General features: G+C 37.2%; 1 protein-coding gene across 4 annotated transcripts in view; it reads left to right on the top strand.

Moving 5' to 3' along the window:
* The first annotated feature begins 2938 nt into the window (after window positions 1–2938).
* FMN1 (formin 1) overlaps window positions 2939–26970 on the top strand; it is a 178523-nt gene continuing 154491 nt past the window's right edge. For 2 of the 4 annotated variants that reach the window (XM_033062175.1, XM_033062173.1), the window contains exons 1-2: window positions 2939–3044; window positions 14417–16421. In XM_033062175.1, coding sequence (XP_032918066.1) covers window positions 14519–16421 — 1903 coding nt within the window. In that variant the 5' untranslated portion in view covers window positions 2939–3044; window positions 14417–14518. Of the gene's footprint in view, window positions 3045–14413; window positions 16422–26970 lie in introns of all 4 variants that reach the window. The other 2 variants (XM_033062176.2, XM_033062174.1) reach the window with 2 other exon arrangements.

The following is a 26970-nucleotide window of genomic DNA, read 5'->3' as shown; positions in this document are numbered from 1 at the left end:
AATTTCACAATCTCTAATGATTTTTCAATATGGTAATAAAACTGGCAGCCAGGACAGAAGGGATCAGAATCTGCAGCAGCGGTCAGTACATGGTATTCCTGGAACGATGGCTCAGGCTGCCGTTCCAAGGCATGGGATGTCATGGATTGAGGAACATGGGATGATGACACTAGGGAGATTTGAGAAAGTGCAGGAGACGGAACTGAAGAGTGTAGAGTTCTGGGTGTATTTGCTATGCCATAAATATATTCAATTAATATTTCTAAATAAGTCAGAATAGATTTAAATATTTTTGGTGCAAAAAGTGGCCATGTTAATTTAAGTAGACAATGAACTGTTGCATTATGGAGCTGCATTTATTTGGAATTCAAAGCAGTAATTTTAAGATGAAAATATTAAATCTTGTATGCCTATTATATGGAAGTGTCGGCTCTGATGTGCAATTCTAGGACAAGAAAATAAACATATTAAAAGACTGAAATACTAGTTCAGGAATTAGAATTTGTTGCAGGTATGGGGGGGAAAAAGGGGAAAATAAAGTTGTCTTATGCATGACAGTTCTTCGCTTTTTAGTTTTCAAGTGCAAATGAACTGGTAACGATTGTTTCAGCAGCAAGCTGTAATGTATTTCCTACTCCCCTTTTTGAATTATACAGTTCATGTTTTCCTCCTGTACCTGCAGATTACCCATACATCTTCATGAATATGTTTCTTACAATAATATAGAAAAATATTCCTTCTTTGAGAGAAGAGCACAAGGAATCATAAATATGTAGTTGGTCAGCCTGTATCACCATTGTTAGTCTTTAGAACAGTTCAGAGTTAGGTTGTCAGACATCAAAGCAAATCAGACATTACTTCTGAGAATACTGTTGGTAAATTGTTTCATTGATTGTTGGCTGTGATCTCTGGTGATTTCCCAACTTTTCCAAATAAAGGCACAGCCTGAACAGGAGGCTGTTGATCATTGCTTTGCTCCATTAAAGTCTTCACTTCTGCGTGAGCCTTCCACACTCAGATGAACTAAAAAACTAATAATAACTCCACTTCGTTAACTAGCTTGGGTTAGTCACTGGAATTTAGCAGTTTATAACAGCTCCTGAAAGGTTTAAACAACAGCTATTGTTTATTACCATACACAAAGTCACAGATTAAGAAATGAAACGGTAGCTGAAAGTAAAGGTTGTTTCATCTAAAGCAGGGTCAGTGTGCATACTGGATGTAGTGAATAGCTTTCAGTTCTAATTAGTGTATTAACTTAGCAAATAGATGACTTCCAATCTTTAATTTCCTTTAAAAATTGAGTGGTTTCAAGTTCCTTTTTGAATACATTTCTACATAGACTCTTACCGGTTGCTTCATACAAACCTATACCAGTGTTCTATATGGGGTAAATGAAGCAGAAGGCAGGTTGCATTTATCCTATGACAAGATGAAAAGCTGATTACGCAGATGAGTGCAGATGAAGTGGAAACCTCTCAGAGATTAGGTTTTGCTCTCACTGTGCCCTACATTGCAGCACAGCCTGACATAATCATTTCATGTTGGTTGCATTCTGTGAACTCTTGTTTCCCCATGAATCACGTGTTTGCAAAATGAAGTTACTAAGAAAGTAATTTTGCTTGAAAGTACTAGACACCAGAAGAGCAAGACTTACTTTCAGCCGGGGTTTTTTCCATTCCCTAGTCTGCAGACGTCTCAATATGCAGAGTATGAGCTAGTACTTGTACAGGTCACCAGCTGATGGTCAAAAAACTTCAGGTAAAAAGTAGGAAAACTGATTTTGCTAAGTTTTCAAAAGGAAAGGAAGATGTGAGTGGTCTAAAGTGACAAGAATCTGATAATCTCTAGTATTTCAAATAGAGGTGGATGTTTTCTTTTGAAGTTCAGTAAGATCATAATTACTTATGAAAGATCTGTACAATGAGATAATAAATAATTTAATAAACTAATTCGTTAAGCAGAACGAAACGGGACATTTCCAGGAGGCTACAAGTTACATTGAGTGTTGTAACCCTGTACCCGTGAGAAAAGGTATTTTGTTTCAGTATTTGACTACACAGACAAGGCTCTGAAATGCTTGTGGAATTTACAAGATATTTACTTTGTCCTAGTTGTGTCTGTTACTAGAAATGTTTTAACTCTAACACTGTTACTTCTGAATTGTGGCTATTATTTTTACCTAGATCTGTTATTCCAAAAGCGTTTTTTCTTCCTTTATGGTGCCTTTCAGCATGGAGAACTTTCAGGGAAGATTAGCAGGAAGATTACTCGTACAAAAGTGAGGTTCAGACCAATGAACCAGGTCCTTGCTCCACGTAAAATTCTGTGCCTTGAAAGAGCGAGGTATTTTATGAGGTGGTTTAGGACTGCACTTGTATTCTGATTTTCCTCTTCTGTCAGTGTTAGGATAAAAGCAGAGGATTTCCTGTCCTCTAATGTTGCAGTTCAAATTTACGTCTGGCTTGCTTGGGGGCTGTATTGCAATTACCGTGGTGAGCCGTAGCGACATGATTGGCAGCGATGCTCATCCAGGGGCAGAACAGATTTGACGGATTATGCAACGGCAGTTAACGACGAGAACGAGCAGGCTGCCGGGCGATGCCTTAGCTGCCCTGAGCCCCAGGCTTTTCCGGAGAGCGCGTTTCAGGCTGCCCGAGGGGCAGCAGTCCTGGCCGGGAGCGGCGGCCCCGCGGTCCCGCTGCGCTCCCGCTCGGGGCCGGCTCCGCGCGCGCGGGAGGGACGCGGGGCCGCCGCCGGACCGCGCGCGGAGCCGGCGCGCGCCAGCCGCGCAGCCCGCCCATTGGTCAGCGCCCAGCGCGCAGCCCGCCCATTGGCCAGGCGGGCCGTCAGTCCCGCCCCGCGGCGAGGAGCGGTGCGGCGCGCGCCCCGCAACGGGAGCGATCCGGGCGGCGGCGGCGGCCGGGGGAGGAGGCGGGGGCGGCCCGAATAACGCGAGGCACCGCAGCGCCCGGCATCCCGCGTCCTCCCCGCACCGGGAACAGCCGCGCAGCATCGCCACCCGGCGCGCTGCTTCTCGCAAGGTAATGTTCTTTCGTTCGCTTGCCCACCGCTCTGCCCATCTGCTCGGTTCCCCGCAGCGGCTCTGTCGCAATCGAGTGGATTACAAAATAAAACCACTAACTCAAGACTACGGGGAAGGGATCTGTTTGGTCGTCATTAACATCTCATCTTCTTTCTGGCTGCTTATTTATAAACAGCTTCTGTGGGATCACGAGAGCTGGGATCTCTTAGTTTCTCTTGCGGTCCGAACAAAGTCCGTAGATTTCCTCCCTCCCCCATTCCTGACAGCGCTATTAAAGTAAATGTAACTGGATTACTTCCCTCGCCCCAAAATTACTCTAAAACTATCCTCGTTTTCTTCTAGCCCGGAGTGCGGGATAGGTGCAGCGAAGCGGGGAGTGCAGATTGTTGTGGTTCTGTGGCATTTGGTGTGTGCGAATACCGTGGGAAACACGTGATTAATATTTACAGCGTTCCCACAATCTGTTACTGCGCCTTCTGAAGCTTACAGGGGTCACCACTGCAGATGAGGAGGATGAACTGTTACCCTGAGTTAGAATGCATTCGTATGCTGACATTTGCTAATGCCTTTTACATGCAGGAAAAAGACAAGTACTGACATTCTGGAGAAACCCTTCTCTTGCTGCTTTGCACAGTCTCCTTTCTTCAGCTGCTATATTAAATCACACCATGATACAAGAGACAGAGAGTTGGTCTGGAAACTGTGTATATTTAGTCCTTCCGGCTGTCCCACAGTCTTGTCTTGTGATACTTGTTTTCTCAAGTATGTAGCAGGAATCATAATGAGTTCTTTTCTTGTAGCTTCAGAGAAAATCAACCAATTTTTTAAAATTGCAGAGAAATTACAGAGGAAGGAATTTTGAATACATTCCTAATTTTAGTTATTTTTTTACACCCATCCTTTGAATCATTCATGATGGCTTAATGATCATTTTACTCATAGAAATATCTTGTGCAGATGTTGCCATTAAACTATTACGTACGCATTTAAAGATATTTCTACAAGTAGAATCAGTAGAATTCCTGTGAAGTTTAGGTAAATCACTTCCACATAATGTGAAACTTTCACCTTTCAGGTAACTTGGACTGTGCTTACTGGTGAATTGGCTTGTTTGGGTAAATTTCAGCAGAAGCAGTTCAGCAGCTTTGGGTTAAATGGAGAGTAAAAGAACTGCTTTTTTTGCGTTACTATAAAGAAAGAAACTGTCAACACATAACATCATTAACTTAATCTGAAAGACTGTCGACAGAAAGGTGCAATTTGGTATTAAACACGTGAGCAATGGAAATAAGTTTTCACTTGAGTTGAACCTATCTCACTAAAAGTCAAGTGGCATGGACATGCATGTTCCTGCATGTTAATGGATGTATGTGTACGGGGTACAGCTACATGGGCATAGGTGACTTAATCATGTAGTAAGTAGTAAACAACAGGACAATGTTTCTGTGATATTTTGCATCTTGTGAAGATAAGACTGAAGTAGAGGCATGGCTAAAAGATTATGATCGCTGTAGAGATTTTCTTACGTAGACTGGTATTTCCCGGAAATTGGAACTTTTCCTTTCAATTTCTGTTTTCAGATTTTTGTATCTGTAAAGTGAAAGCTATAGACAAATACCAAGGAGAAAATTGGGAAATGGCTGGGTTTCACAATAAATGCCAAGGTAATGAATGTCAACTTCATACTGACATTTGTCAAGATATAAAAAGGTGGTGAAGAGACAGTTCTGCCTGGGATATGAAGAACTACTTGGCAAGGGGTGGTGATTGAGTGTCTTGTGGTTTTGGTGTTTCATTGGGGGTTTAGGATTTGTTTGTAGGGTTTTTTTTTGTTGTGTTTGGTTGGTTTTTTGTTTACCTATGAAAAGACCTAGGGCCCTCACACTATCATTTAACTGGGTCATTCTTTCCAAAGCTTTGATCCTTCTTTAACTTGCACACATAAAATGTTTGAAAATGGAGCCAAAAGTCAAAAGCAACCTTTGCAATCAAGTCCAAATAATTCTTTCAGACAGTGGTCAAGAGCAGGGGGAAAAAAAAAAAGCGAGAACAAAGAACAATCACGAAGTTCTTCATTAATGCTCAAGGGTTGGATAGCTTTTTGCTCCTACAGTATAGTATTTAAGAACTGAATGAGTTCTAGTCTTAAAAAACTCCAACTTTTCTATGTGCCTTTGTGTTGCTGTTTAAAAAAATTAGTTTGCATCCCTTTCTCCACCCACTCACTCTTCCTGGAATCTAAGTCTGTCAGCTTTTAATTTTTCTTTAGTTATCTTGGCATGAAATAACTTCCTCTTTTAGCTTGGATCTCATATGACTTTAAAAGATATATAATCTGAATGTATATTCCATTAGGTTTTAGTAATCAGGAGGAGTACCAAAATGCAGTAAACTGGCCATCATAGGGTAATCAAATAGATATAACTCAATGGAATCAGAATCTTAACCAAGTGTAAATTGCTTCTACTATTTCAGCATGTTTTATATATTTATACATTATTCCTTGATGACAGCGCCTCTTTTTTTAGTTAATAATCACATCACTGCTATAGTTTTTAGTTGTGACCATTAAAGTTTATTTCCCCATACTTAGAGACAGTAGGAACAAAGACTGCAATAGTATTTTAATGACAAAGCTCAAGTTGGTACCTGAATTTTTTTTAAGTCTGGTTTTATGTCTAATGGCCAGAGTAGTTCAAGCTTCCTTTGTGACAGTGGAGCCTATAAATCTTCATTCTGCCTGTAATGAGAAACCCAACGGAAGGGTTCTTTTTGCCATGATCATTTACTCTTACACAATTTCATTCAATCTTTCCAGATAAATATTTGTGACTTTTCTTGCCTGTAAGTGTTGCCAGACTGGAGATACAGTATAGCTAAATAGGCAGTATGTGTATCTCAGCACTTCTGATTGAGAAGTTGGAAAGGAAGCACACAAAAAATGCTATGCATGAGTTCTCATCCAAATCACTGTCTCCTAGTCAGGCACGTGCTACCGTTTGTTCTCTTTCCATGGAAGACTGAACTTCCAAACATTACCTCGGACAGTCAGCTTGATTTTACATCCAGTTCTACGGGGTGATAATGGAGGACTGATTATCTCCACAAGACCATATACGTTTTGTTGAGTTGGGCCCTTAGAATATTACAATAGACTTTTAAATTCTTAATATTGAATTGCTTCTGTCCTCCATTTAAAGAGTCATCAAGTCTTATAGATTAATTTAAATAGCACTTGAAGTAAAATGAGCATTTCTTAAGTCAAGATTTAAGTCAGCATTTTTCTCGGTCATTCTCTTGATCTTGTGGCATTTTAAGCTTATTATATTGAAATACCTTGTTCTTCATGTTTTAATCTTATTGCTTCTTTTCCCAATGGGGGTTTATTGTTGCTTAAGTTAGAACTTCCATGGGGGATTTATGTAACCTGTTTAATCTTAAACTAATTTGAGTTTTATAATTATTTTTATTGGTAAAAATGCATTTTCTGTTGACAGACTTGCTAAATTTAATAAAAATTCTGTGTTCAATCTCTCATGATAGGGACCACAGCAAGAAAATGACAATGACATATAAGCAATTAACCATTTTCAAGACTTTTAAAAATGTTAATGCTATGCACTTGGGACTGATAAAATAGACTAAACAGATATCTAAAATCCAGTGCTTACTTCTTTAACAGGCCTTTTGAAAACCTATGATCTCTCCTAGCAATTTGGTTTGTATTTTTTTGTTAGTTGTTGTCATATATTGAAACTATTTACTGTTGTATGAAATGCTACTAGCAAAAAGTTGGAATGCAATCACAGTTCCACAATTCTCTGATCTAATACTTTCTTCTTTGAAGTGTTTAATATTATCATCCCAAGTCACTACATCCCATTTTATCTCGTACAGCCAAGGTTTTCAAAACTTGAATTATTGTCAGAATTTTTGAAACAACCCAACATTCCTTAAGGCTGAAGTAATTTCAAGACCACCACAATTTTTGAAGAGAGAAAATTACTGAGTTTATTCTCAACTGTTGCATAATTTTTTAAAAAATATGCATAATTAAAAATAGGCTCGTTAACTTACATATAAAATAAAAAAATAAAATACATTTTATTAAATGTATAAATTTTAGAAAATTGTTTTTGATTCTTAAGAACTTCATGTGGGACAGTGTCTTTGACCTTTAATTACAGAAAGATATATTCAAAACCTGCTGTATTTTGAAGGAGTCATTCTATAGGTATAAAATGTTGTTATGGGAGGGGTTTTAATTTCTGTTATTATTCTTTAAATTCAATTTCTCTCTTGTTTTCACCACTGAAACTTCCTTATGATTTGCACCTCCTTTTGTGATAAGTCCATACTTTTTGCAGTTGTAATTTCTTCCCTTGTTCATGAAATAGCTCAAACATTTCTGCAATTAGCCTTTTAGTTTCTTTCTTTGCTTCCCTAAATACCATATTGGGTTAAAAGTTCAGAATATATGGCCAGAAACGTCTCTGAAGGTGATGCTTGGTGAAAGATCTCTGGTCTGAAACGCTGCATACTAAATGCCTCATTTAAATATCATCACGACATTAACAACCATGAGTATTCAATAACTAAAAAATAAAATGTACTTTCTTGGTTTGGGGAAATCAAAGATGTTATTAATACAATACAGAACAAGATGCAGTTCTTGCTGAAGTGTTGGCTACTTGAACAAGCAAAATTAAAGCTTTTAGAGAAATATTAAAGAGAAGATGATCCTTTTATTTAGAAAATACTTATTTAATTCATGTTGTTTTCCTGTAGAAATATCCTATACTTGCTGCCAGAAGTGGAAACAAGTTACTGTGTTTCCTGTAGAACTTATCCATTGATAAAGTATTGAGAAAAAATGTTTTATTGTAAGGGGTATTACCTATCTGGGTTAAAACTGAAAAAAGTCATGTGTGCAGTTTATGACCCAAGTCTGACATGTACAGATATAATATTGCAAGTTTGCATCTTTTTGTTCTCTGTAAATTATTTCTTTTAATCTTACTTTTCCTGATAATACATTCTTTTTGTGCTGAAATATGTAAAGATTAAATTTAAGATAATGTGAATAATTTGTCTGTAGTTCTGGTCTAGTATGGCTTTTTGTTTATTTGTTTCTTTGTTGCTTGACAATCAGCTGACTGTTAATAAGTGCAGCTCTTCATTAAGACATCAGTAACCTGAGGCAAAAGATCTTTCCCTCTTGCCTCTAATTTCTTTTTACATCACTATGAGTTCAACCGAATATTAGCCACTATCCCCTGTACAGAAATCAAGGAGTAGTTTTCTATTTTAAGTTACAAGATTCCATTGTGAGAGTTCATCTTATGTACAGAGGATATAGGGGAGGAGTTAGGGATGTAGGGATGTTGTGGGGGAGAGTTATTTGTCTGAATGAGGTATATATATTACTACATTGATGGAAAATCAGTAAAGCACAATATACCATGTGATACCATGTCTTTATTTAAAAATAGATAAAATAATTGAAACATTTATTTTAATTTCCAGACTCGGCAAAATACTTTGGACTATGAGAGACCCACAATTGATCATTAAGTCCAACTCTTAAGTGAATGGCACATACAAAGATAGAACCCACAACTTTGTCTTTATTAGCGCCATGCTCTAACCAACTGAGCTAATTACAGGTTTTCTAACCATCAAAGACAGTTTGGGGTAATCTTTGTTTGTTTATAAGCATCTTTTGAATCCCTTTGAATCATAAGTTTGAGCTTCTACATATGGTGAGGAATGTTTTTAGTGGGGCTTACCTTTCAGTTTGCCTCTTCAGCAGTCAGAAAACTCTATTCTAGTCAAAAAAACCTGGAAACAAGATGATTGACTCAACTGCTCTCTTGGTTCTTTCAATGCCAAATGCCTAAGAGCAAGGTGGATAGTATAAAAACTCGGCTGAAGTGCAGAAGGAATTTATTTGTTTGTTTAAATGCTCTACTTCTTGAAATAGTCAAACAGGCTGTTACTGTGTTATTTCTTTGGGATATGTGTACAGATTGCCCTTGCTCATTCTTTGCTTTAAGTCTGCTGTTTTGCTACTTAATGTACGTCCTACATTAAAGACTTTTTATATTTGTAATATCCATTGCAGACTTTTTTATTAGCAACCTCTTATACAGTCAGATGGATGAGTTTGTGATGGAAATCTCATTTGGTAACTAATTCTTGCAAATTAGTTGCTTTTGACAAACAGATTTTTGACATTTTTGTGGTGTGGTTGACTCTAACAACAGTTTCATGAGGACATTTTGTGTGACAACTTTTTTTTTTTTAACTTGCTGATGCAGTTGTGCCAGAAGAAGATAGATATTGCTTTGTTAAACTAAAGTAGGCTACGAGGGATGAGAACTTTCGGGACCATTTTTTTGAGACCTGGTGGTGCAAAAAATACATGTATTATTTTATATTTGACTAGTCAAACGTAATGCACATTTTTTTTTTTATAAATGGTATTAGTTCTACACCCCAAAGTATCATTTCTTCTTTTTTCCACCTTCTGTATGCTAAGAAGATAATATGCATATTTGTAGCTATGTCAAATGAGACAGCGATCTACAAAGGACCAAAAAAAGAGTGGGACACTTTGTCTACTGAGAATGTATTTGTTCCTAGTGAGACATCATAATATTATTCAATCCAGCCAGAAACTTTTAAATTCCATTGTAATTAACTTTACACACCTTGTGTAAATTATCTTTTTGCTAAATTATGGAATTTTGTTTCAAGAAGTTTTAGATCTTCTCATCTGTGGATCACAAACATGATGTTTCAGAGATCTGGGTCCCACTTTTTTTTTTCATGGACGCTGACCTGGATTTCCTGGTTCTTGGTATTGGATTAGATTGAACAGAACAACGCAGCCAAAGGTTGCATTTATGGTTAAATATTGGTTTTGGTATTCAAAGCTCTGCATTGTGGATTAATTTAATGACTTCCCACACTATGATTTGGGTTTTCTCTGTTTCATCTGAATTTGTTGACAAGACCCTTATATGCCTTAATACTTCCCTTGTGCTGTTAGATGAGATCTGAAATTTAATAAAGCAGCTTCCTGTCTGGCATAGGCTCTGTTTTGTATTCCTTAATGCTCTCCTTTGCTGGTGTAAATCAGTACTTGTGAAGTTGAGAAGAGCAGTATTTTAAACCACCATTGCTAACAGTAGGCAGTATTGTTCAAATTATTATACGAATAATTAAATACTCTAAATTTGGTTGGTACTTTTTTGTGCGGTGTTTGGTTTGGGTTTTTTTTTGTTGGTTTTGCTGCAATCCAACAATCACAATGTATACCTAGAGTTGGAAAGTTCTCTATGGAATTCTTTTATTTATGTCAAAGCTGCTGGAAGGAGCTGTAATATTTTGTCTTCATGAAGATATTATAACTATTATCTTTCTAATGACAATATTTGTAAGTCCAATGAAAATTTGAAAGGACCTCAGAGAAACTTGCGAGTTTAGGCAGGAGAAGAAAATGATAGTGTTTGTCTCTTTTTGTCTCTATCAAAACAGTTGTGCTCAGTAAACAAATATTATGGTAATTTCATTTCATTATCTTCAGCTTGTGATGTGAAGCCTTGGTCTGTTCACATTTTTACTACCTTTCCTCTATACTTTTCCTACCATATTTTTTCTGTTGTGATGTGTTAATTAGCTACATAGCTCAGAAAGTTAGTCATAGTGTGCTCAGAAATAGGTTGTAACCTACTAACTATCAGATATTAGGGAGAGCTGGGAAAGTAAGGAATGTCAGTTCTGGTTTACTTATGTATCAGAGAATGAGGAAGTCCATCTGTCAAGCTGAAAAATGTACGCTGTGTCCTGCTAGAAACAGAACTGCAGGAGTGGAGTCCTGGAGTCCCCATGGAGTTTGTAAGAGCATGTTTTGAACAGCATAATGAATGGATGTGGTGACATTAGACTTTGAAGACTACTGTTGTTAACCTGAAAGAAAATCCATTCGCAGAGCAGGTTTGCTTCTCAGCTGCCTGTTTAACAATTTCAGCTGTTCTTTCCTGTTATTAGCTTTCTCTAAATAGATGTTTTCCTTGAAGGAAATTTAAAGTTTAAAAAAAAAAAATTTAAAAAACCCAAAAAACGCTTCAATAGATTCTTTTATTTCTAAGTGAAAAATAGCTTTTAATTTTAATCCTTTTTGCAATATGATTCAAGGAGAGCTGTAGATCTTGTTTCAGTAATGTAATAATTCAGAACTCAGATTAGATAGGCCTCTCACTTACACATATCATCTTTTGTCACAAAAAAACCCCCCAAAAAAACTCCAAACCAAACCAAAGCAATGCATGTTACCAAATGCAATGTGCTCTACAGAATAGGGCTGACTTGAGCCTGGTGATATCATAGATGTCATCTGAGGATACTAAATTTGATCATAATGTCTATGTCTATAGCTACTGGGTCTATAGTTTCCATGATGCTGTTTCCTGAGGGGTGTTCACTGCTGCTTGACTGAATAATGAGCAGGCTTAAGACAGCTCCTAGTATTTCTGTATGAAGAACCACTCTTGACTGCATGTGCCTGTGGCTCACACGCCCTGTGACTGAGAGATCGCTCTATGCTAGAGAGCAGCAGGCATGCACAGCTGGAGACAAGGAGGACTGGTGAGGCAAGAGGTGAGGCTACTCTTGTAGGTAGTGCTCAACCTTGCCTGTATCTCAAACTCCAAACTCACACAAAGAGTTAAATAGGAAACAGAATGGCATATTTTTGTCAGAATCTCTCACAGGTCTATGAAACAACAAACCAGTCTTCAACAAAAGTAGTGACTAAAGGTTTTGCACCTTTCTTACCACTTCCTATACTTGAACAGTATTCTGAATCATGCCATTCAACAGTTGACTGCTGGTGAATAGAATTAAGAAGCTCATATGGCTCTAATGGAACATTGTTCTTACTGTAGTCTCTCTCCTTAGGATATCTTCTTTGTCTTTAAGGATTATGTATACATTTTAAGAATTTTGCTGGCATGAAGAGTGCTAAATGGAAATGGTAAATGGAAAGTTTGAAACTGTTAAAGAGCATTGTAAAAATATTCAATTAAATCACTGGAATAAATGACTCCTTATTGATAAGATATTTTGGGTCAATACTGCTTGATTCTTACAGCTGGGCTTCACTAATTACTTGCAAGAAGTTATGTGCATCGTTATAAAATGATATCTAACTCTGGATAATAAAAACTGATACAAAACTTGTATATTTTTGAATCTCAGCAAAGCTTTCAATACTGGGTTTCACAATATCCAACACACAGCTGGATAAACACATCATGTGGTGGATGAGCAACTGGTTCATGGGACAGTTGCAAAGGGTTATAGTGATGAGGGTGACATCAGACTGTTGACCTGTCACTAGTGGGCTTTCACAGACCTGCATTCTTGGCTCTGTGCTCTTCAACATCTTCATTAATGACTTGGATGCAGGGTTTGAAGGAATACTAAGTAAGCTTGCTGATGACACTAAATTGAGAGAAGTGGTTGACTCACTCAGAGGCAGAGAAGCCTGCAGGGACACCTTGACAAGTCAGAGGGCTGTGCAATCACCAACCACATGAAAGTCAACAAGGAAAAGTGCTGAATTCTGCACCTGGGATGGGCAATCAGGGATGTATGGACAGACTGGGGAATGAGAGGCTGGGAAGCAGCACAGTGGAATGGCTCCTGGTGATCCTGGTCTGTGGCAAGTTGAACATGAGTCAGCCGTGCCCTGGCAGCCAGGAAGGGCCAACCCTGTCCTGGAGTTCATCAGGCACAGCATCACAGCCGGGCAAGGGAGGGGATTGTCCTGCTCTGCTCTGAGCTGGGGCAGCCTCACCTCCAGTGCTGGGGAAAGCTCTGAGAGCCACAGTATAACAAAGATAAAAAGTACTAGAGAGCATCCAAGGGAGGGCTACAATGATGGACAAGGGTCTAGAGCTTTGGGAAGCCTGAAGAGGAACAGCTGAGGTCACTCATTTTGTTCCACTTGGAGGAGACCTCATTGCAGTCTTCAACATCCTCATGAGGGGTAGCAGAGGTACCAATCTCTTCACTCTCATGAACAGTGTCAGGACTTGAAGAAATGGCATGAATCTGAGTCAGGTATCAGGAAAAGGTTTTTCACCCAGAGGGTGGCTGGGCACTGAAACAGGCTCCCCAAGGCAGCAGCCACAGCCCCAAGCCTGACAGAGTTCAAGAAGCATTTGGACAATGCTCTCAAGTACATGGTGTGACTCTTGGAGTGTCCTGTGCAGGGCCAGGAACTGAACTTTGATGATCTTGATGGGTCGTTTCCAAATCAACTTGTTTTATGGCTCTATGAAATATGCTACATAGTAATGTGACAGCTTCCTTTTAAATACTGTTGCCTATGTTTGACTCTTTTAAAATTTTGAAAATTCTATTGTATTTATTCTTTTCCAGTTGAAAACTGAAATTCTTGCATTTTTCCATGTAGGAGCAGGTGCACAGCAGCTTTTTTGCTCCTGGGCTTTAGATCTTTCTCTGATGCTTATACATTTCTTAATGACTTCAGATTTCTTCACTTTAACTGTGATAGCAGAGTTCTTTCTTGATAAAGAACAATTTAGTTCTCAAAAGGAGCAAGCAAACTTCCATTATGTATCCAAAGAATGCAAATATATCCAATCTGTAGGAAGAAAATATGTGATGAAAAGAACAGGAAATAAAAAAACTCAATAAATCTGCCTATAGAAGTATAATTATGCTATTGCATGTTGATTCAAGTTGGATTTGTATAGTGCCTGTATGTTAGGCAAGTCAATAGAACCTGTATTTTTTTTTTTTTGTTATTCCAAGTTTTCTTCATGTCTTGGCAGTTCCACAAAACAGTACAAGAAGAAAATATCCAGCCTTTTTTATTTTCTAAATGTTTTCTTGGTAAATAAAGCAGCGAGACGTAATTACATTGTGATGGTGTTATGCTGGTGGTTGTGCTGAGTAAAAAAGGCAACAGGCATGCTTGAATGGTTCTTTTTACTAAGTCTTCAATAGCAAGTTAACTTTTAACAGAGAGAGGGCAGGAGATTCCACCATTCAAAAGTGAAGTCTCTTTGAAATGGGTGTTTTAGTGACCAGCTTGTGACCTGATGGAACAGCATTGACTGAGAACCCTGGAGACAGGGATGATGTACGAGAGAGAAAGATTATGACTCCAACTGTGAGTGCTAGCAATGTCATTCTTTTTGTGTCAGATTTTCAAGGTAAAAGATTAGTATCAGACAATACTGAGAGAAGATTGTGCTTCTGCAGGCTTGTTATTTGTCATATTAAATTTGCCATAATCAAGTTTGACAGGCTTCTCTTTATTTTTTCCAGCAGACAATATTATTGTTGAAGATTAGTCAGATGCCTTCTGTCCATTCCCTGCCTCACATGCTATGTCATGCAAGCTTTGGAACACTTAGAACGTAATTTAAATGAATGACTAATTTGGCAAGCATAATGGAAGGCACACATACCATCCTTCAATTGCACAAACCCATTATGGAGCTTTGTTACATCAGCTTCTATCATCCAGAGGGGAAAGTCACAGGATTTACTTACAAGAGCTCTGGAACTCTGGATGGAACCAGTAAGAATTTCTGTGGCTGCTATCAAGTAAGGGAGGGGTTGGACATGGACCTGAGAGAACGTGCATATGAAGACTGTGGAGTTATTATTTTCAGGCAAACTACCACAAAAGACCTTCTCAATGAAATGTACAAACTGACTGCTGAAAAGGAAAAACTGTTATCCAATGTTTTGAGATCTCATTTTCTGGACCTTAAGGCAGGACATCAGGAGGAAAAGCGACAGGATGTTTCTGGAGTCCCGAAACTTAAAGGTGATAATTACTCCAGTCTTACACATCAGCAGGAATTATTGCTGGATTCTACAAGGAGGGACAATTTGAATCACAAAAAAATGAGGAAATACAGAAGGAAAGAGAGCTTTGAGGAGATCAGACATCGGAAAGAGGGAAAAAAGATACAAGAGCACCTCTTTTTACTGAGTACACAAGACATGCAAGAGAAAAATAAGAAGATGGTCTCCACAAAACTTTCTGTCAGGAGTTATTCCAGCTCCTTTTCTCCCTCCAGCTGGCTAACAGTAAAAGGTAAGGATAATTTACCAGTAGACAATAGAATACAACCAGAAAGGTGGACAGAAGAGGGGTATTTTCTTAAGAGCAACAAAGCTGTGGATGTTGACTTACCAAGTTCTAGCTTAAAAGATATCAATGGTGCTGTTGCAGTTGAACCTGTGGATAATGGAGAATGCATTTCTGAAGTTACGAAGGTACAATGGAGCACCACTTTGGTGAATTCATCTCAGTACAGTCTCTCTAACAAACTTGAGACATTAAGTAAATCTGCAGCTGCTAAAATCTTGGAAAGTAGCAAGTACACTGATCCAGTATGCAAGGAGAAACCAGGAATCACAGTTCTTGCTGAAGTCCAGGATTTAAACACTTGTATTAAAAAAGTTACCAACACTCCTGCAGAGTCTTTATCTGATTCTCACAGGCACAATGAAACCATTTCTTCTTTTCTCACGACAACACATAATGAGTTTATATCAAGAACTGATGTATGCTCTGTAGATGAAGCTGCTGGAGAGTCTAATAACAGTGTGCTGGAGGAGAAGGAGGAAGATGGCTCTGGTTTGCAGTACAAAGCAGAGAGAGTGCACATTACTGATGAGTCATGCAACCCTGTGGGAGCTGTTAATAAAGCTCTTCTGAAAGTTATCCGGAGCGACAGTTTAGATGAAGCTGCAGAATGGAAGAGACTGCAACAAATTACAAGAGCAGACAGAAACCTGCCAGGCTCACTATATGAGAAAAGGACCACGGTATCCCGGGGAAACAGCAAGCATTTATTTTTGAGCCTGCCTGTAAATGAGAGTCCTGATATTCCTCCAACAAGTAATAATCTTAAACTGGAAGAGAAAAGGCTGCATTCACCCCCATTAGCAGCAGTGAGTAATGTTTTTAGTAATTCATATCCACTATCTAATACACACAAACAAATGTCTCCTATTCCTTCTCCGTTATCTCCGAGACTGCCTAGCCCGCAGCTGCATCACCGGATCCTCCCGCTGCCAGCACAGAGCGCCGAGGACGAATCCATCTTCAGTGACTATGGCCATGGAGGACACGGTGCTGTAAACTTCTCTTTCAGTGATTTGGAGCCACGGTTTTATCGGAAGTTTTCTGATCCTGGAGAGTTGGGATTTGCCACAAGACAACGGGGCCTGCATCAGAATGCAACTGCTGGACATTTTGAAAAGTGCACTGTGCAAGAAAAATTAACTATTCAGACACAGCAGAATTTCTGTCCAGGTCAGTCTTATTTAATACATTTTTAAACTAGTAGAATCAACCAAGCATCAAAGTCTTTGAGTGTTTTCTGGGTTTGTTTGGTTGGGTTTTTTTAATACTAGCTATTAGTAACAAATATGATGTTAAATAAAAATTATTTTTCACCACTTACAGATTGGGTGAAAAGTTGTTGAAGTTTTAAACAAAAGTTACAGTTATAAAAGGTTTCAAGATACATTTTTATGTTAGCTTATTTTCAGTCCCTTTGTTACTGAGTGACCTCTTAGCCAAAGTTAAGGAAAAACCTTTCTGTATAAAATGAAAAAAGCTCACATGCTTATTTTCTTGCTTTTCCTGTGCTATGTTCTAGTCTTGCAAACTGTTATGGTAATATTTAGTCTCCAAAATTCTCTTCTTGCATTTTTGGCTTAACTGATAGAGTATTTTCTGAACAAGCTAATTTACAGTGCCTTAGGTATAGGACTGGTGCTTTAACCATTTAGCTACAAGAGGTCGATGTAAATTCTGTAAGAAAAGGCTTATTTTAAAATGATTGTAGTCATGTTACAATGTATTTGAGTACAGTGCAAGGGTTTATTTATAAAGATACACCGTGTAAAAATGCATAATTATATGACATCCTGAATAGTTATTTTTGTTAGCTAGATCAACATCTATACCCTTAATTTTTAGCTTAAGAAACAGGAAGGCTGGAGGACCTAATTCTGCAGTGGTCTAGATGTGGCTCAGACTGGTCCCTCTGTCTCATGGGGGACCTGGCAGTGCAAAGTGACATGAAAGGGGGATTCCAAAAGGGGAGGTGTGTAGGGATGTGAAACCATTACCTTAACTGGGGGATGTTGAATACTGCCTATGAGGTTTGCATTCACACCTGCTACTTCTAGAAGTTGTGTTAGTTCCATTCAAGACTAAATCAAAGTTAAGGTGTTTGGTGAGTTGACAAGGCTGAAAAGATGGGTACTATGCTCTTCTCTCATTCCTTTCTTGGTTCCTGTTGTGGCTGTGCTGTCCTACCCCTCTCATTACATCTTGTACTCATCATACTTTTCGGTGAGCTGGTTTAGCTGACAGCTAAAAACAGCAATTTCACCCCTTTGTAAGAGTAAAGTAGCACAGTAATCTTTTTCTCTCTGTTTTCCATTAGTATTTTTAAAGTTAATGTGTCTTTTAGAATTGTTGGGTGTGGAACTGTAGCTATTGTGCTGTACTCTTGCACTGTCTTTGCCTGGGATAGGGTTAATTTTCTCTACAGTCGAGAACACTGCATGGGGCAGTGTTTTGGATTTGTGATGAAAACGGTCTCGATAACACAGGGATGTTCTAGCTTGTGCTGAGCCCTGTTTACACAGCATCAATCCCTGCTCTGTTTCTCACTCTGCATCCCCCCAGTGAATAGACCAGGGGCTGCACAATAGGCTGGGAGGGGACACAACCAGACAGATGACCCAGACTAACTAAAGAGAAATTCCCTGCCACATAACGTCATGCTCAGGAATAAAAGCGCAAAGAGGGGGCTTCAGAGGGGTTAGCCATCTTTTGCTTGGGACCTGGCAGGGCATCAGTCTACCCATGGGAGGCGGTGAGTGATTGCTGTGGCATCACTTGTTTCATTTTTTCTTCCGTCTTTTTCCGCTTATCTTTCAGTTATTAAACAAAATTTTTGTTTGTTATATTGACCCCCAGTTGTTGGGGTTTTTCCATGCCTCTTCCCCCATGCCACTTGGGGGAAGGGAGGAGGGAGGGAGTGAGTCTGTGTGGTGCTTATTTTCCCACTGGGCTTAACCCATAATGGTTTTACAAGAAACAAAACAACACACATACATACTAATGGCATCTGTTGGCTGAAAATCCTGGCTATTAAGCAGAAGAGAAGAAAAGCAGACAAGCCTAATTTTGGTTCTTGCTTGCAGTTACCTGGCAACATTAAGACAAGCAGAAAATATCACAAGTTTTTTGTTTTGTTTTGTTTTATTTTGTTTTCATCTTCAAGTATGATTTCATGCCAGCATTATTACTGGTGTGTTAGAAAAATTCCCTATTTTGCTGGTATATATAATACTATAGATATGTCTCTGGGATTTGGGATAATATGACTTTCCACTTCCTGAACCAGGGGTGGAATATTCATATTGACAGAGCATTTGGAATACCACTCTTCTGTAAACATACATGAATAATAACTAACTGACTATAGTTCAGCGAGACAAATTATGTATCTCCAATTTTAGTTAATGTAAATTATATTAAGATTTACAGTTAGAAACTTGCACTCCTGGTTTGATTCTTATCAGATTCCACCCATGTGTGAAGAGCAGAGTTCAAGAATATTTTTCAGATTTATCTTGAATAGGGTGTTGAGAAATGTCTTCTTTCAATTCCAGTCTGTTATTAAATTGTGTAAGTATCTACAGTGACTCTAAGAATTATTGAGAATTTTGGTCAACTTTTTATCAGTCAGGTTGATTGAAGGATTTTCTTCATGGCAAAAATGATGGCCTTTTGAATATATTTTCAAAGTTTTATTGCTGTCACAGTATGCACTTGAAAAACTTTGGGAGCCTTTTGCTACCCATGTAACTTTGTATTTGGAAAATTTCATTAATTAGTTAAATATTCTAATAATAATAAATTCATTTATTAGTTTAAATTATAAATTTGACTCATCATACAGTTCTGCACATAATTTTAATTCTCTTTTCTTATCATTTGTAAACATGATTCTTCACAGTCTTTCTCAATAATTGGAGAATATTCCTTTAGTCAAAAGGCAAACAACTAAAGCAGGGTGCCTAACTTCTGTACTTCCATTTTTTCTCAAATTCAGTTTCTTTATAGATTTATAGATACATATAGGGCACATGTATCATAGTTTCATTGCACAAAGTTCTATTAGTAGTTAATTTGAAGGTACAAGTTTACTGGATCTTCTTGTTGAAGTGCAACTATTGGCCCTGGGAATAGGCCACAGCTTTCATCTGAGTGAGTTAATAGTTAGCTGGGAATAATTTATAGTTCAACAATAATTATTTGGCAATTTTCTCTGTAGGTGGGACTGGGAATCAAAATTCCTGTATTGGCATGCAGTAGCTTTTTTGAATTATCAAAACTCTAAGAAAAAGCTTTAGAATAACTTAGGGCTTTCCAATGATAAACTTCTCATTTACAGGCAGCAAAAGCAGTAAAATTTCTCATTGAATGACATTTATTAAATCCTCAGGAACATACTTCCTGCATTTCTATATGAAATTCCTTCTACTGTAGTGTGAAGTATATCATGTTTTTGTAGTCTTGGAGAAGCCTTTGAAAAGATCTTCAGTGTATCTGAATATCAGATATATTGTCTCAGGGAAAGATTTTCTGAGACCTTTTAGTTTCTGTCACTGCTTCTCTCTCAAGTTGTTCACAGTGGTAGAAAAAACTAGGGAGAAAATTTTCATAGCTATTGTATTTATTTAGTACTGAGTGACACCAATATGCTATTTTACTGTAAGAGGAAGAAGATTAGAGATATTTTTAGCAGTTATTGAAGTGAATTTGATTCGGAGCAGGAAAGTTTTAAATAAAAATCACTGGTTATGACTGGTTATAGCTTCCAGGACAGTGACTGATGACTGTGCTTTGAGTCAGGATGAGACTGGCAAGGATCATTCACCACACTTTCTGTTACATCTTTTGCTCCTAGTGGGGAAAAAAAAAGAATAAAATTCTGCCAAGGGGGAATGGTGAAAGCAAGAAAGGGAGCAAATGAGAAGGATGATGTTACCCCATCTCCAGCCAGTGAATAATGCTTCTTACTTGGTATCTAGTAGTTGTGAAGGAAGAAGATACCCAGAAAGCACAGAAATCCAAAGTTAGTAGGACTGTAGAGAAACTAAATCAACTTGGAATAGAACTGAATGATTAAGGTTTGTGTCAGGTAAAAAGGCTGAGACTTATGGGACTGAAAAGACAGGCCCATTCTCTTCTTACTCCCTTCCAGCAAAAGCCTCCTCTCTTCAATTTTCCTCCCCTTCCCTGCATTAACTTTGGTGTTTTCCTTGGTTTTTGGTAATTTGAGTCAAATCACTAGGCAAGCTGAAAACTGAGCTCACAAAAGGAGAGATGTGAGCAGCTTTGGCTGGTTTAGTGAGCTGAACAGTTCACAGTGGGCTGATAAAAACCACAGCTAGGATGAGGGAGGACATGCAAGTGTGGCAGAAAGGACAAGTGAGCAAGACCACCCCTCCTGAAGGGAATTATTTGATTCCCAAAACTCTCAGCTGCATCCAAAAACTGGAAGCCAGAAGGCTGGCTGGGGCTGGGTAAAACAGAAGTTGTTAGGAGTGGGAAATGAGATGAGTCAAGTTGGATGAAGATATGGAGAGACTGTGGTATTTTGAGTGGGTGCTATTAATGCTGAAGCAGGAAGAACAAGAGATGGAGGACAAGTGAGAAAGGGGAACTCCAAGGCTGAGTAGAGAGTGTTACCTTGGCTATGATAAAGAACATTTATGGAGTATCCCATAACAACTAGAACGTGGCCGATTGGAGGCGAGATAATTTTTTTTTTTTTTTTTTTTGTTGGGAAAGTCTGCAAAGGGAACTGTAAACCTTAGAATGTACATTAAGGGCATAAAACTATCTGACTTGCTGATGATTCATGAAGTGAGTGTGCAGTATCGTGAAATTTTGGAGATGCAGAGAAAAGAAGGGAGGAAGAAAAAGATAAATGAGGTAGAGTTTCAGTTTTAAGGTCTTCAAAATATAATGCTTGTCATGTTGTAGGGAAGGCATCTTAACTGCTTGAAAAGGTTGGTGAATTTAAGTGTTTAAGATTGTTTCTCAAATAATTTTCTTTAATTGACTAGTTAAAGGTGTTTACCCAAGAGTTGCAATGTATTTACAATATATTCTGGATGTAATTGTAGATGCATCTATCCCTGTCCCTGCTGATTATTAGATGGACAATGTTGTGTTTGCTTGTTTCTGCCAATGAGAATTTTATGGCAGCAGTTCACTTTCCATTAGAAGGAATTGAAAACAAACATTCTGGTAGTTTTATATGGTTGTCAAAAATTACACACTGCCATTTGGAAACATGCCAATTGCTAATGCTACCTCTGGCAGATCAATTTTGCAGTCTTAAAATATGAAAGTAACCTATAAAAAACTGTTTACTATATAGATAAATACTTAAATAAATATTATTATTATTAAATGTGTGTAAAATTGTATTTTAATCCTCAAAGATCTTGAAGGGTGTGAAAAGCACAAAATGATACATTCAGTTACAGTTCACTCCTTGGTGGCTGGAGAAACTGTTCATATCTGTGCTCTAAGAGCTGGGGTCTGTCTCTCTACTGCCCGTGAAAACTGGGTTATCCCAGTTTTCCTGCATTCATTTCTGTTTGCAGTGTAAATATAGCTTACTTCCGTGTGAAGAAGAACACACTGATTCTATAAATATAGAAGTTATATAGTTCTACACATCTGTTTAAATTTCCAGCATGAAAGTAGCAGGATGTGAGAAGCTTTAGTTTTGGGGGTTGTATGTATTATCATTAGCTACAAGATAATGAATCTATTGCAGTGCCAGTGCCAGAAGAAATGTTACTGAAAAATGGCATACAGGTAACATTTCACCCCAGATATGTAATGAAGGCAGCAAAAAAATTAATATCAAGGTACTATTTGAATATTATTTTGTCTTTTCCTAACTTAACTCACTCTTTAAACTGAAAAGTGACAAATAGGGTCAGTTAAGAGAAATTCACTAAGAAGGCCTTATGATGTGTTCCTGAACCATGGTTTTGGAAAATGAAGTTTCATATAAACAAAACTCTGTTTGAAGGCTCTTATAACAGGAGACAGATTATATTATAGTGTTTTTGATGTTCCTTTTATAGGGAAGGGAAAGGTTTATAAATATCTTCTCTAATTGAAGTGGTTCAGAGAATTGCTAATTAGCATTTTAAAAGCACTATAGTGTTCTGTCCACAGTAAGTATGCACTTCATGAAGTAAGCTTGCATATGGATCACATGGAAAGATGATGCATAGTTTCTCACAGGTAATTCACATGAAAGTAATATACATGATGTGTTGCTTCACAAAACCCATCTTATTCAGAATGAATGTTCTTTGAAGATGCCATAAAGGAGTTAAGAATTAAGCCACTGGTGTAAGAAAAGAATTAAAATAAAAAAGAAGAGAGAATTAATCATAGAATCTCAGAATCATTTAGGCTGAAAGGACCACTTGAGATCATCTAGTCCAACCCTCTGCTCAGGCAGGGTCACCTGGAGCAAATTGCCTGGGCCTGTGTACAAGTTTTTTAATTTCTCCAAGAGCGATGGCTGAACAACCTGTCTATGCAATCTGTGTTAGTGCTGGGTCACTCTCACAGTAAAAGAGTTTTTTTCTTTGGTTCAGGTGGAATTATGTAAATTTTCAATTTACCATCTCGGTGTTACAAATACCAGTAACTTCTACTCTAAACTTGTTTCTTTTGGCCCAGTGTGTCTCTTATATCCTATGGGAATTGTGTTACCTACACAGACTTAGTGTGGCTAAACAGAGTTTATTATTTCTGAAGGTCTTTCCAGCTGCTGGCTTTGAGTCATAGTGAGTAACACCACTGTCCTGACTGTCACTTAGGTCTGTAAGACAGATATCCTCTTTTATTAGGATTTCTCTTGCTCTCTCTGGATACAGTTGCAAGCTGTATCTAAAATTTTTCCTGTTACGTTTACAGTGTTTCTCCATTTGTAATCTTGCAAAGTTTGCTAATTGTATGTCCAACTAAAATTCCAGTCACTACATAGCTGTTTAATGGATCTTTGTTTTCCTGGTGTATTCAGTGCAGTTACTCATTGCACACTATATTGTGATTGCCTTTGAGGACATCATCCTGTGTTCTCTATTGAGTCTTATTACACATGGTAATGATAAAAGATCCTTAATACTTCATCCCAGCGCAGCTAAAATCTTGTACCAGTATAAACGAAACAAGGCAATGCTGCATTGAAAGGTAGACTTGTGAAAGTTTGAAATGAATGTAGGCAGGACTGTAAGTTCAAGACAAGGTCTCTGAGTTAAAAAGACCCTCTGAAAACTGGCCTTGATAGATTCTGTGAACAAATAGCTCCTGTTATAGTTGAATGACTTCTCAGCATGACACACTTAAGCAACAGTTATATTTTCTTCTCTCTTTGTAACATGTGACTCTTCAGTCAAAGGCAATCACTGAGGGGAAACCAAGTGAATTAAATTGGAATGGAAAACCAGAGACAGCTTAATGTTTTATGCAGGTCATAGATTAACAATTTTCTGTTTCATGGTGGGAGAAAAGGCCAAAACATTCCTTCTGGCTTACAGTTTGTGCACTCAGTTTAAGAAACTTACTGCAATGAAATGGACTTCTTTTCTCACCAGTACAAAAAGAATTTCTTGAAGTAAAATACTGGGATAATGTGGTGGTAGCCGTTTTTTAAATCTGTATGTATTCTATTGGCCGCTTAAAACAAGCTGATAGAAATGGCTCAGCTGAAATTTTCTTGATGGATCAGGATGATATATAAACTGAGATCAGATTCAGGTATTTATCTCTGTAAGTATGATTTAATAATTTAGGATTTTTTAAATTCCCTATTAGCTACTCTTTGGTATTTTGTCTCTGAAAAAGTGACATAGCACCAAACCCAACTTGTAAAAGTGGTGGTAAATTCTGCATAATCCCTACTAAAAATATACTTTAAAATACTGAAAATTAATAAAGATGCAATTTATGTGTTTGTGGTGTCCCATACCAGTAAATGATCTTGAATGATATTTCATTATTTATATGTGACATAAATCTATAATAATACATTTAAATAAATAGTGAATATAATTTATGAGTCATAGCATAAAATAGTTCACCTAGTGGTTTAATGATTTATTTAAGTGTGTCAGAGCAATTTTCTTCGGGGTTAGATTATGAGTAGCCTTGCATGTAGATTATGTTGACTTCTCAGTTGCACTAAGTGTTTATGATTTTCTAGACCATATTCAAAGATCTATTCAGGCTTGTCTGTTTTGTTGCTGGGATCAGCAAAGTAAAAATAGGACAGAGAAAATAGAGGTGAGATGTTGAGAACTGTTGGATGTGTTTTACATGAGGAATTTTAAAGGCTCTGGGAAATTAATCTTTTTACCAGGACAAAAAATGAGGAAAGAAGAAAACATAAACAATTCACAGTTCCTCACCTGAGTGACAGTCTCTATATACTGCCACTTGTAATTTCCTGTGTGAGAAAGATTTCAGTGCTTTGTAATTTTCTACATTTTTTTTCACATTTACATTTTGGGAGTGTTAAAATGGAAAGTGATATGTTGTTTTCTTATAAGGTTTGCTTTTACAGTGAAGAGGCATATGGGACATTTTTGCATTCTGAATACAATAAGCCTCTCTGAAATTGTCCTAAGCAGTCAGCAATTTTTTGCTATCAATACACCATTTAGTGATTTTTGACTTGGATAGTTCAAAATGACCAAGATTAAGGGTATAACTGATAAATGGTTTAGCTAACCTATATTACCATGTTTGCTCTCACTTTTCTTGAATATATTGGAAAATTAACAGGGAAAATATGTTCTAGAAAAATCTGACTAAAGGAAAAGATATTCTGAGTTTCTACTCTGTAACATTTTCAATCATTTGAGTATTTTTTTGCCTATCTCATGAGTAGAACTGTTTATTGATTGTTAGCATTGCAAATCTGAACCTATTAAATCACCAAAGCCACAAAATATATATGAACAGAAAATAATTATTATTATGTGTACAAAATGAAGTAAATTGATTATTGTTCTCTAAGCTTCAGTGCTTCTATTTTAGAAACACAAGTAAAACTAACAAAACTATAGTACAGAGGAGTTTGGCAAACAAAAAGTTATTACTTCTATAAGTGCATGAACTTATTTTGGAGTCAGGAATTGTAGGAAATCTAAAACTGTTTATTCCCATCCTTTTATCCCCTAACACTCCACATTTTTCAGCAGCTAGGCTAGTAGTCCTGCCAGTTGGGGGGCACGCCCTCAGTTCCCAACCTGCTTCAGCAGTTTTAATTGTTACTATTTGCAAAATACCAGGTGCTCTCTGTGACCTAAGATGTTAATCGTGCTTGCCTCATATACATAATTTGTGTATGGGATCTGATTCATATTGTCAGTGTGCTTAGAACAAATAGCTTGATTTCCATGCCCAGAAAAACTGAACACTACAGCTGCTAATGCAGGCATATTTAAAAGCTGCAGAATTTTCTTAAGGATATTGTGGTAAATTAGGAGCATTAGTCAGCAGAAGTAATTCCAAGATCTTTGGAGCAATTACTCAAAAAATTGATTCTTTTATTTTCCGCAGCGCTGAAGTCAGTGCTTTTGTAGTCTCTCAACTAACATTTTGTTAGCATATACTTGAGGTTGATAGTTATTGTCTCAGAAGTGAAATCTAAATCTTTGTTAAGTATGTTGGAGAAAGTAAACTTTTGGGGGTGGCTTTTTCTGTGTTAATTTTATTTAAAACAGATACGTATATGACCTGTAAACAGCTGGCATTGAGCCATTTCCTCTCACAATAACTAAAATTTAGAGGTTATCTTCTCTAAGTTTCTTCTAGAGTATACATTTTTGTCAGTAATGTAGTTATCAATATATTGTAAACTTGAGCATATGTTTACTAATTTCTGATTTTTTAAAGTGAAATTTGTTTTGTCTTAAGAAATTAAAGTATTCAAGTATGAAAAATATATTGAAAAAAGTTATTAAAATAAAAACTACTCAATTTTGGAGAGTATATGTTTTAAACTTATAGTAAAATATAATTACAGTTATACATAATATGATGTAATATAATTTATATACAGTGACATGTACATTTTCCAATAGACATTACAGTTGAAACTTGAGCATGTATTTGATAGATGTATAAAGTCATGCCAGTCAGATTTTTTTGTTTCTTTTTGAAAAATGCCAGCTTTCATAGAAATAAAATATAAAACAAAGAAAACTCCAAACAAACAAGTTTTTTTCCAGAAGTTGCAGGCTTCTGAAAATTATTTTTCAGGTTAATAATAAACTTCAACTAATATACCAAGAACAGGCGATGGCAATACATCTTTTGCATAGGCAAAAAGAACAGTTTTGTACAAAATCTAAGTACATACTTATCATGCTTTTGTACCTTAATTTCCTTTAATATGCTTCTTTCATGGGATGTAGACTAATAATTTTTGTACTAGTTTGCTGCAACAGATTATTCTTTAAATCTGACACACAGTGTAGTTGTATTACACATAAATAAGACAAATAGGACTATATAAATTCCCAGGAATTGTTTACATGTTTTTTTTTCTTGTAATTAATTTGTATTCCACTTTTATACTTATTTATGCAAGTTATACTTACTCAGGCAAAAATGAAAGATGTTTGTCATCCAAAGATGGGAAACAAAATGTTAGGCCATACTTTTTCAAGTTTTCACTTTTTTCAAAAATCTCTTACTTTTTAACCTTTAGGTTTCTATTTTGTCA

Source organism: Catharus ustulatus, chromosome 6, assembly GCF_009819885.2.
Source record: "Catharus ustulatus isolate bCatUst1 chromosome 6, bCatUst1.pri.v2, whole genome shotgun sequence".
Taxonomy (NCBI): domain Eukaryota; kingdom Metazoa; phylum Chordata; class Aves; order Passeriformes; family Turdidae; genus Catharus; species Catharus ustulatus.
The sequence above is the reverse complement of the archived record's forward strand: the minus strand, read 5'-3'. Positions and strand labels throughout refer to the sequence as shown.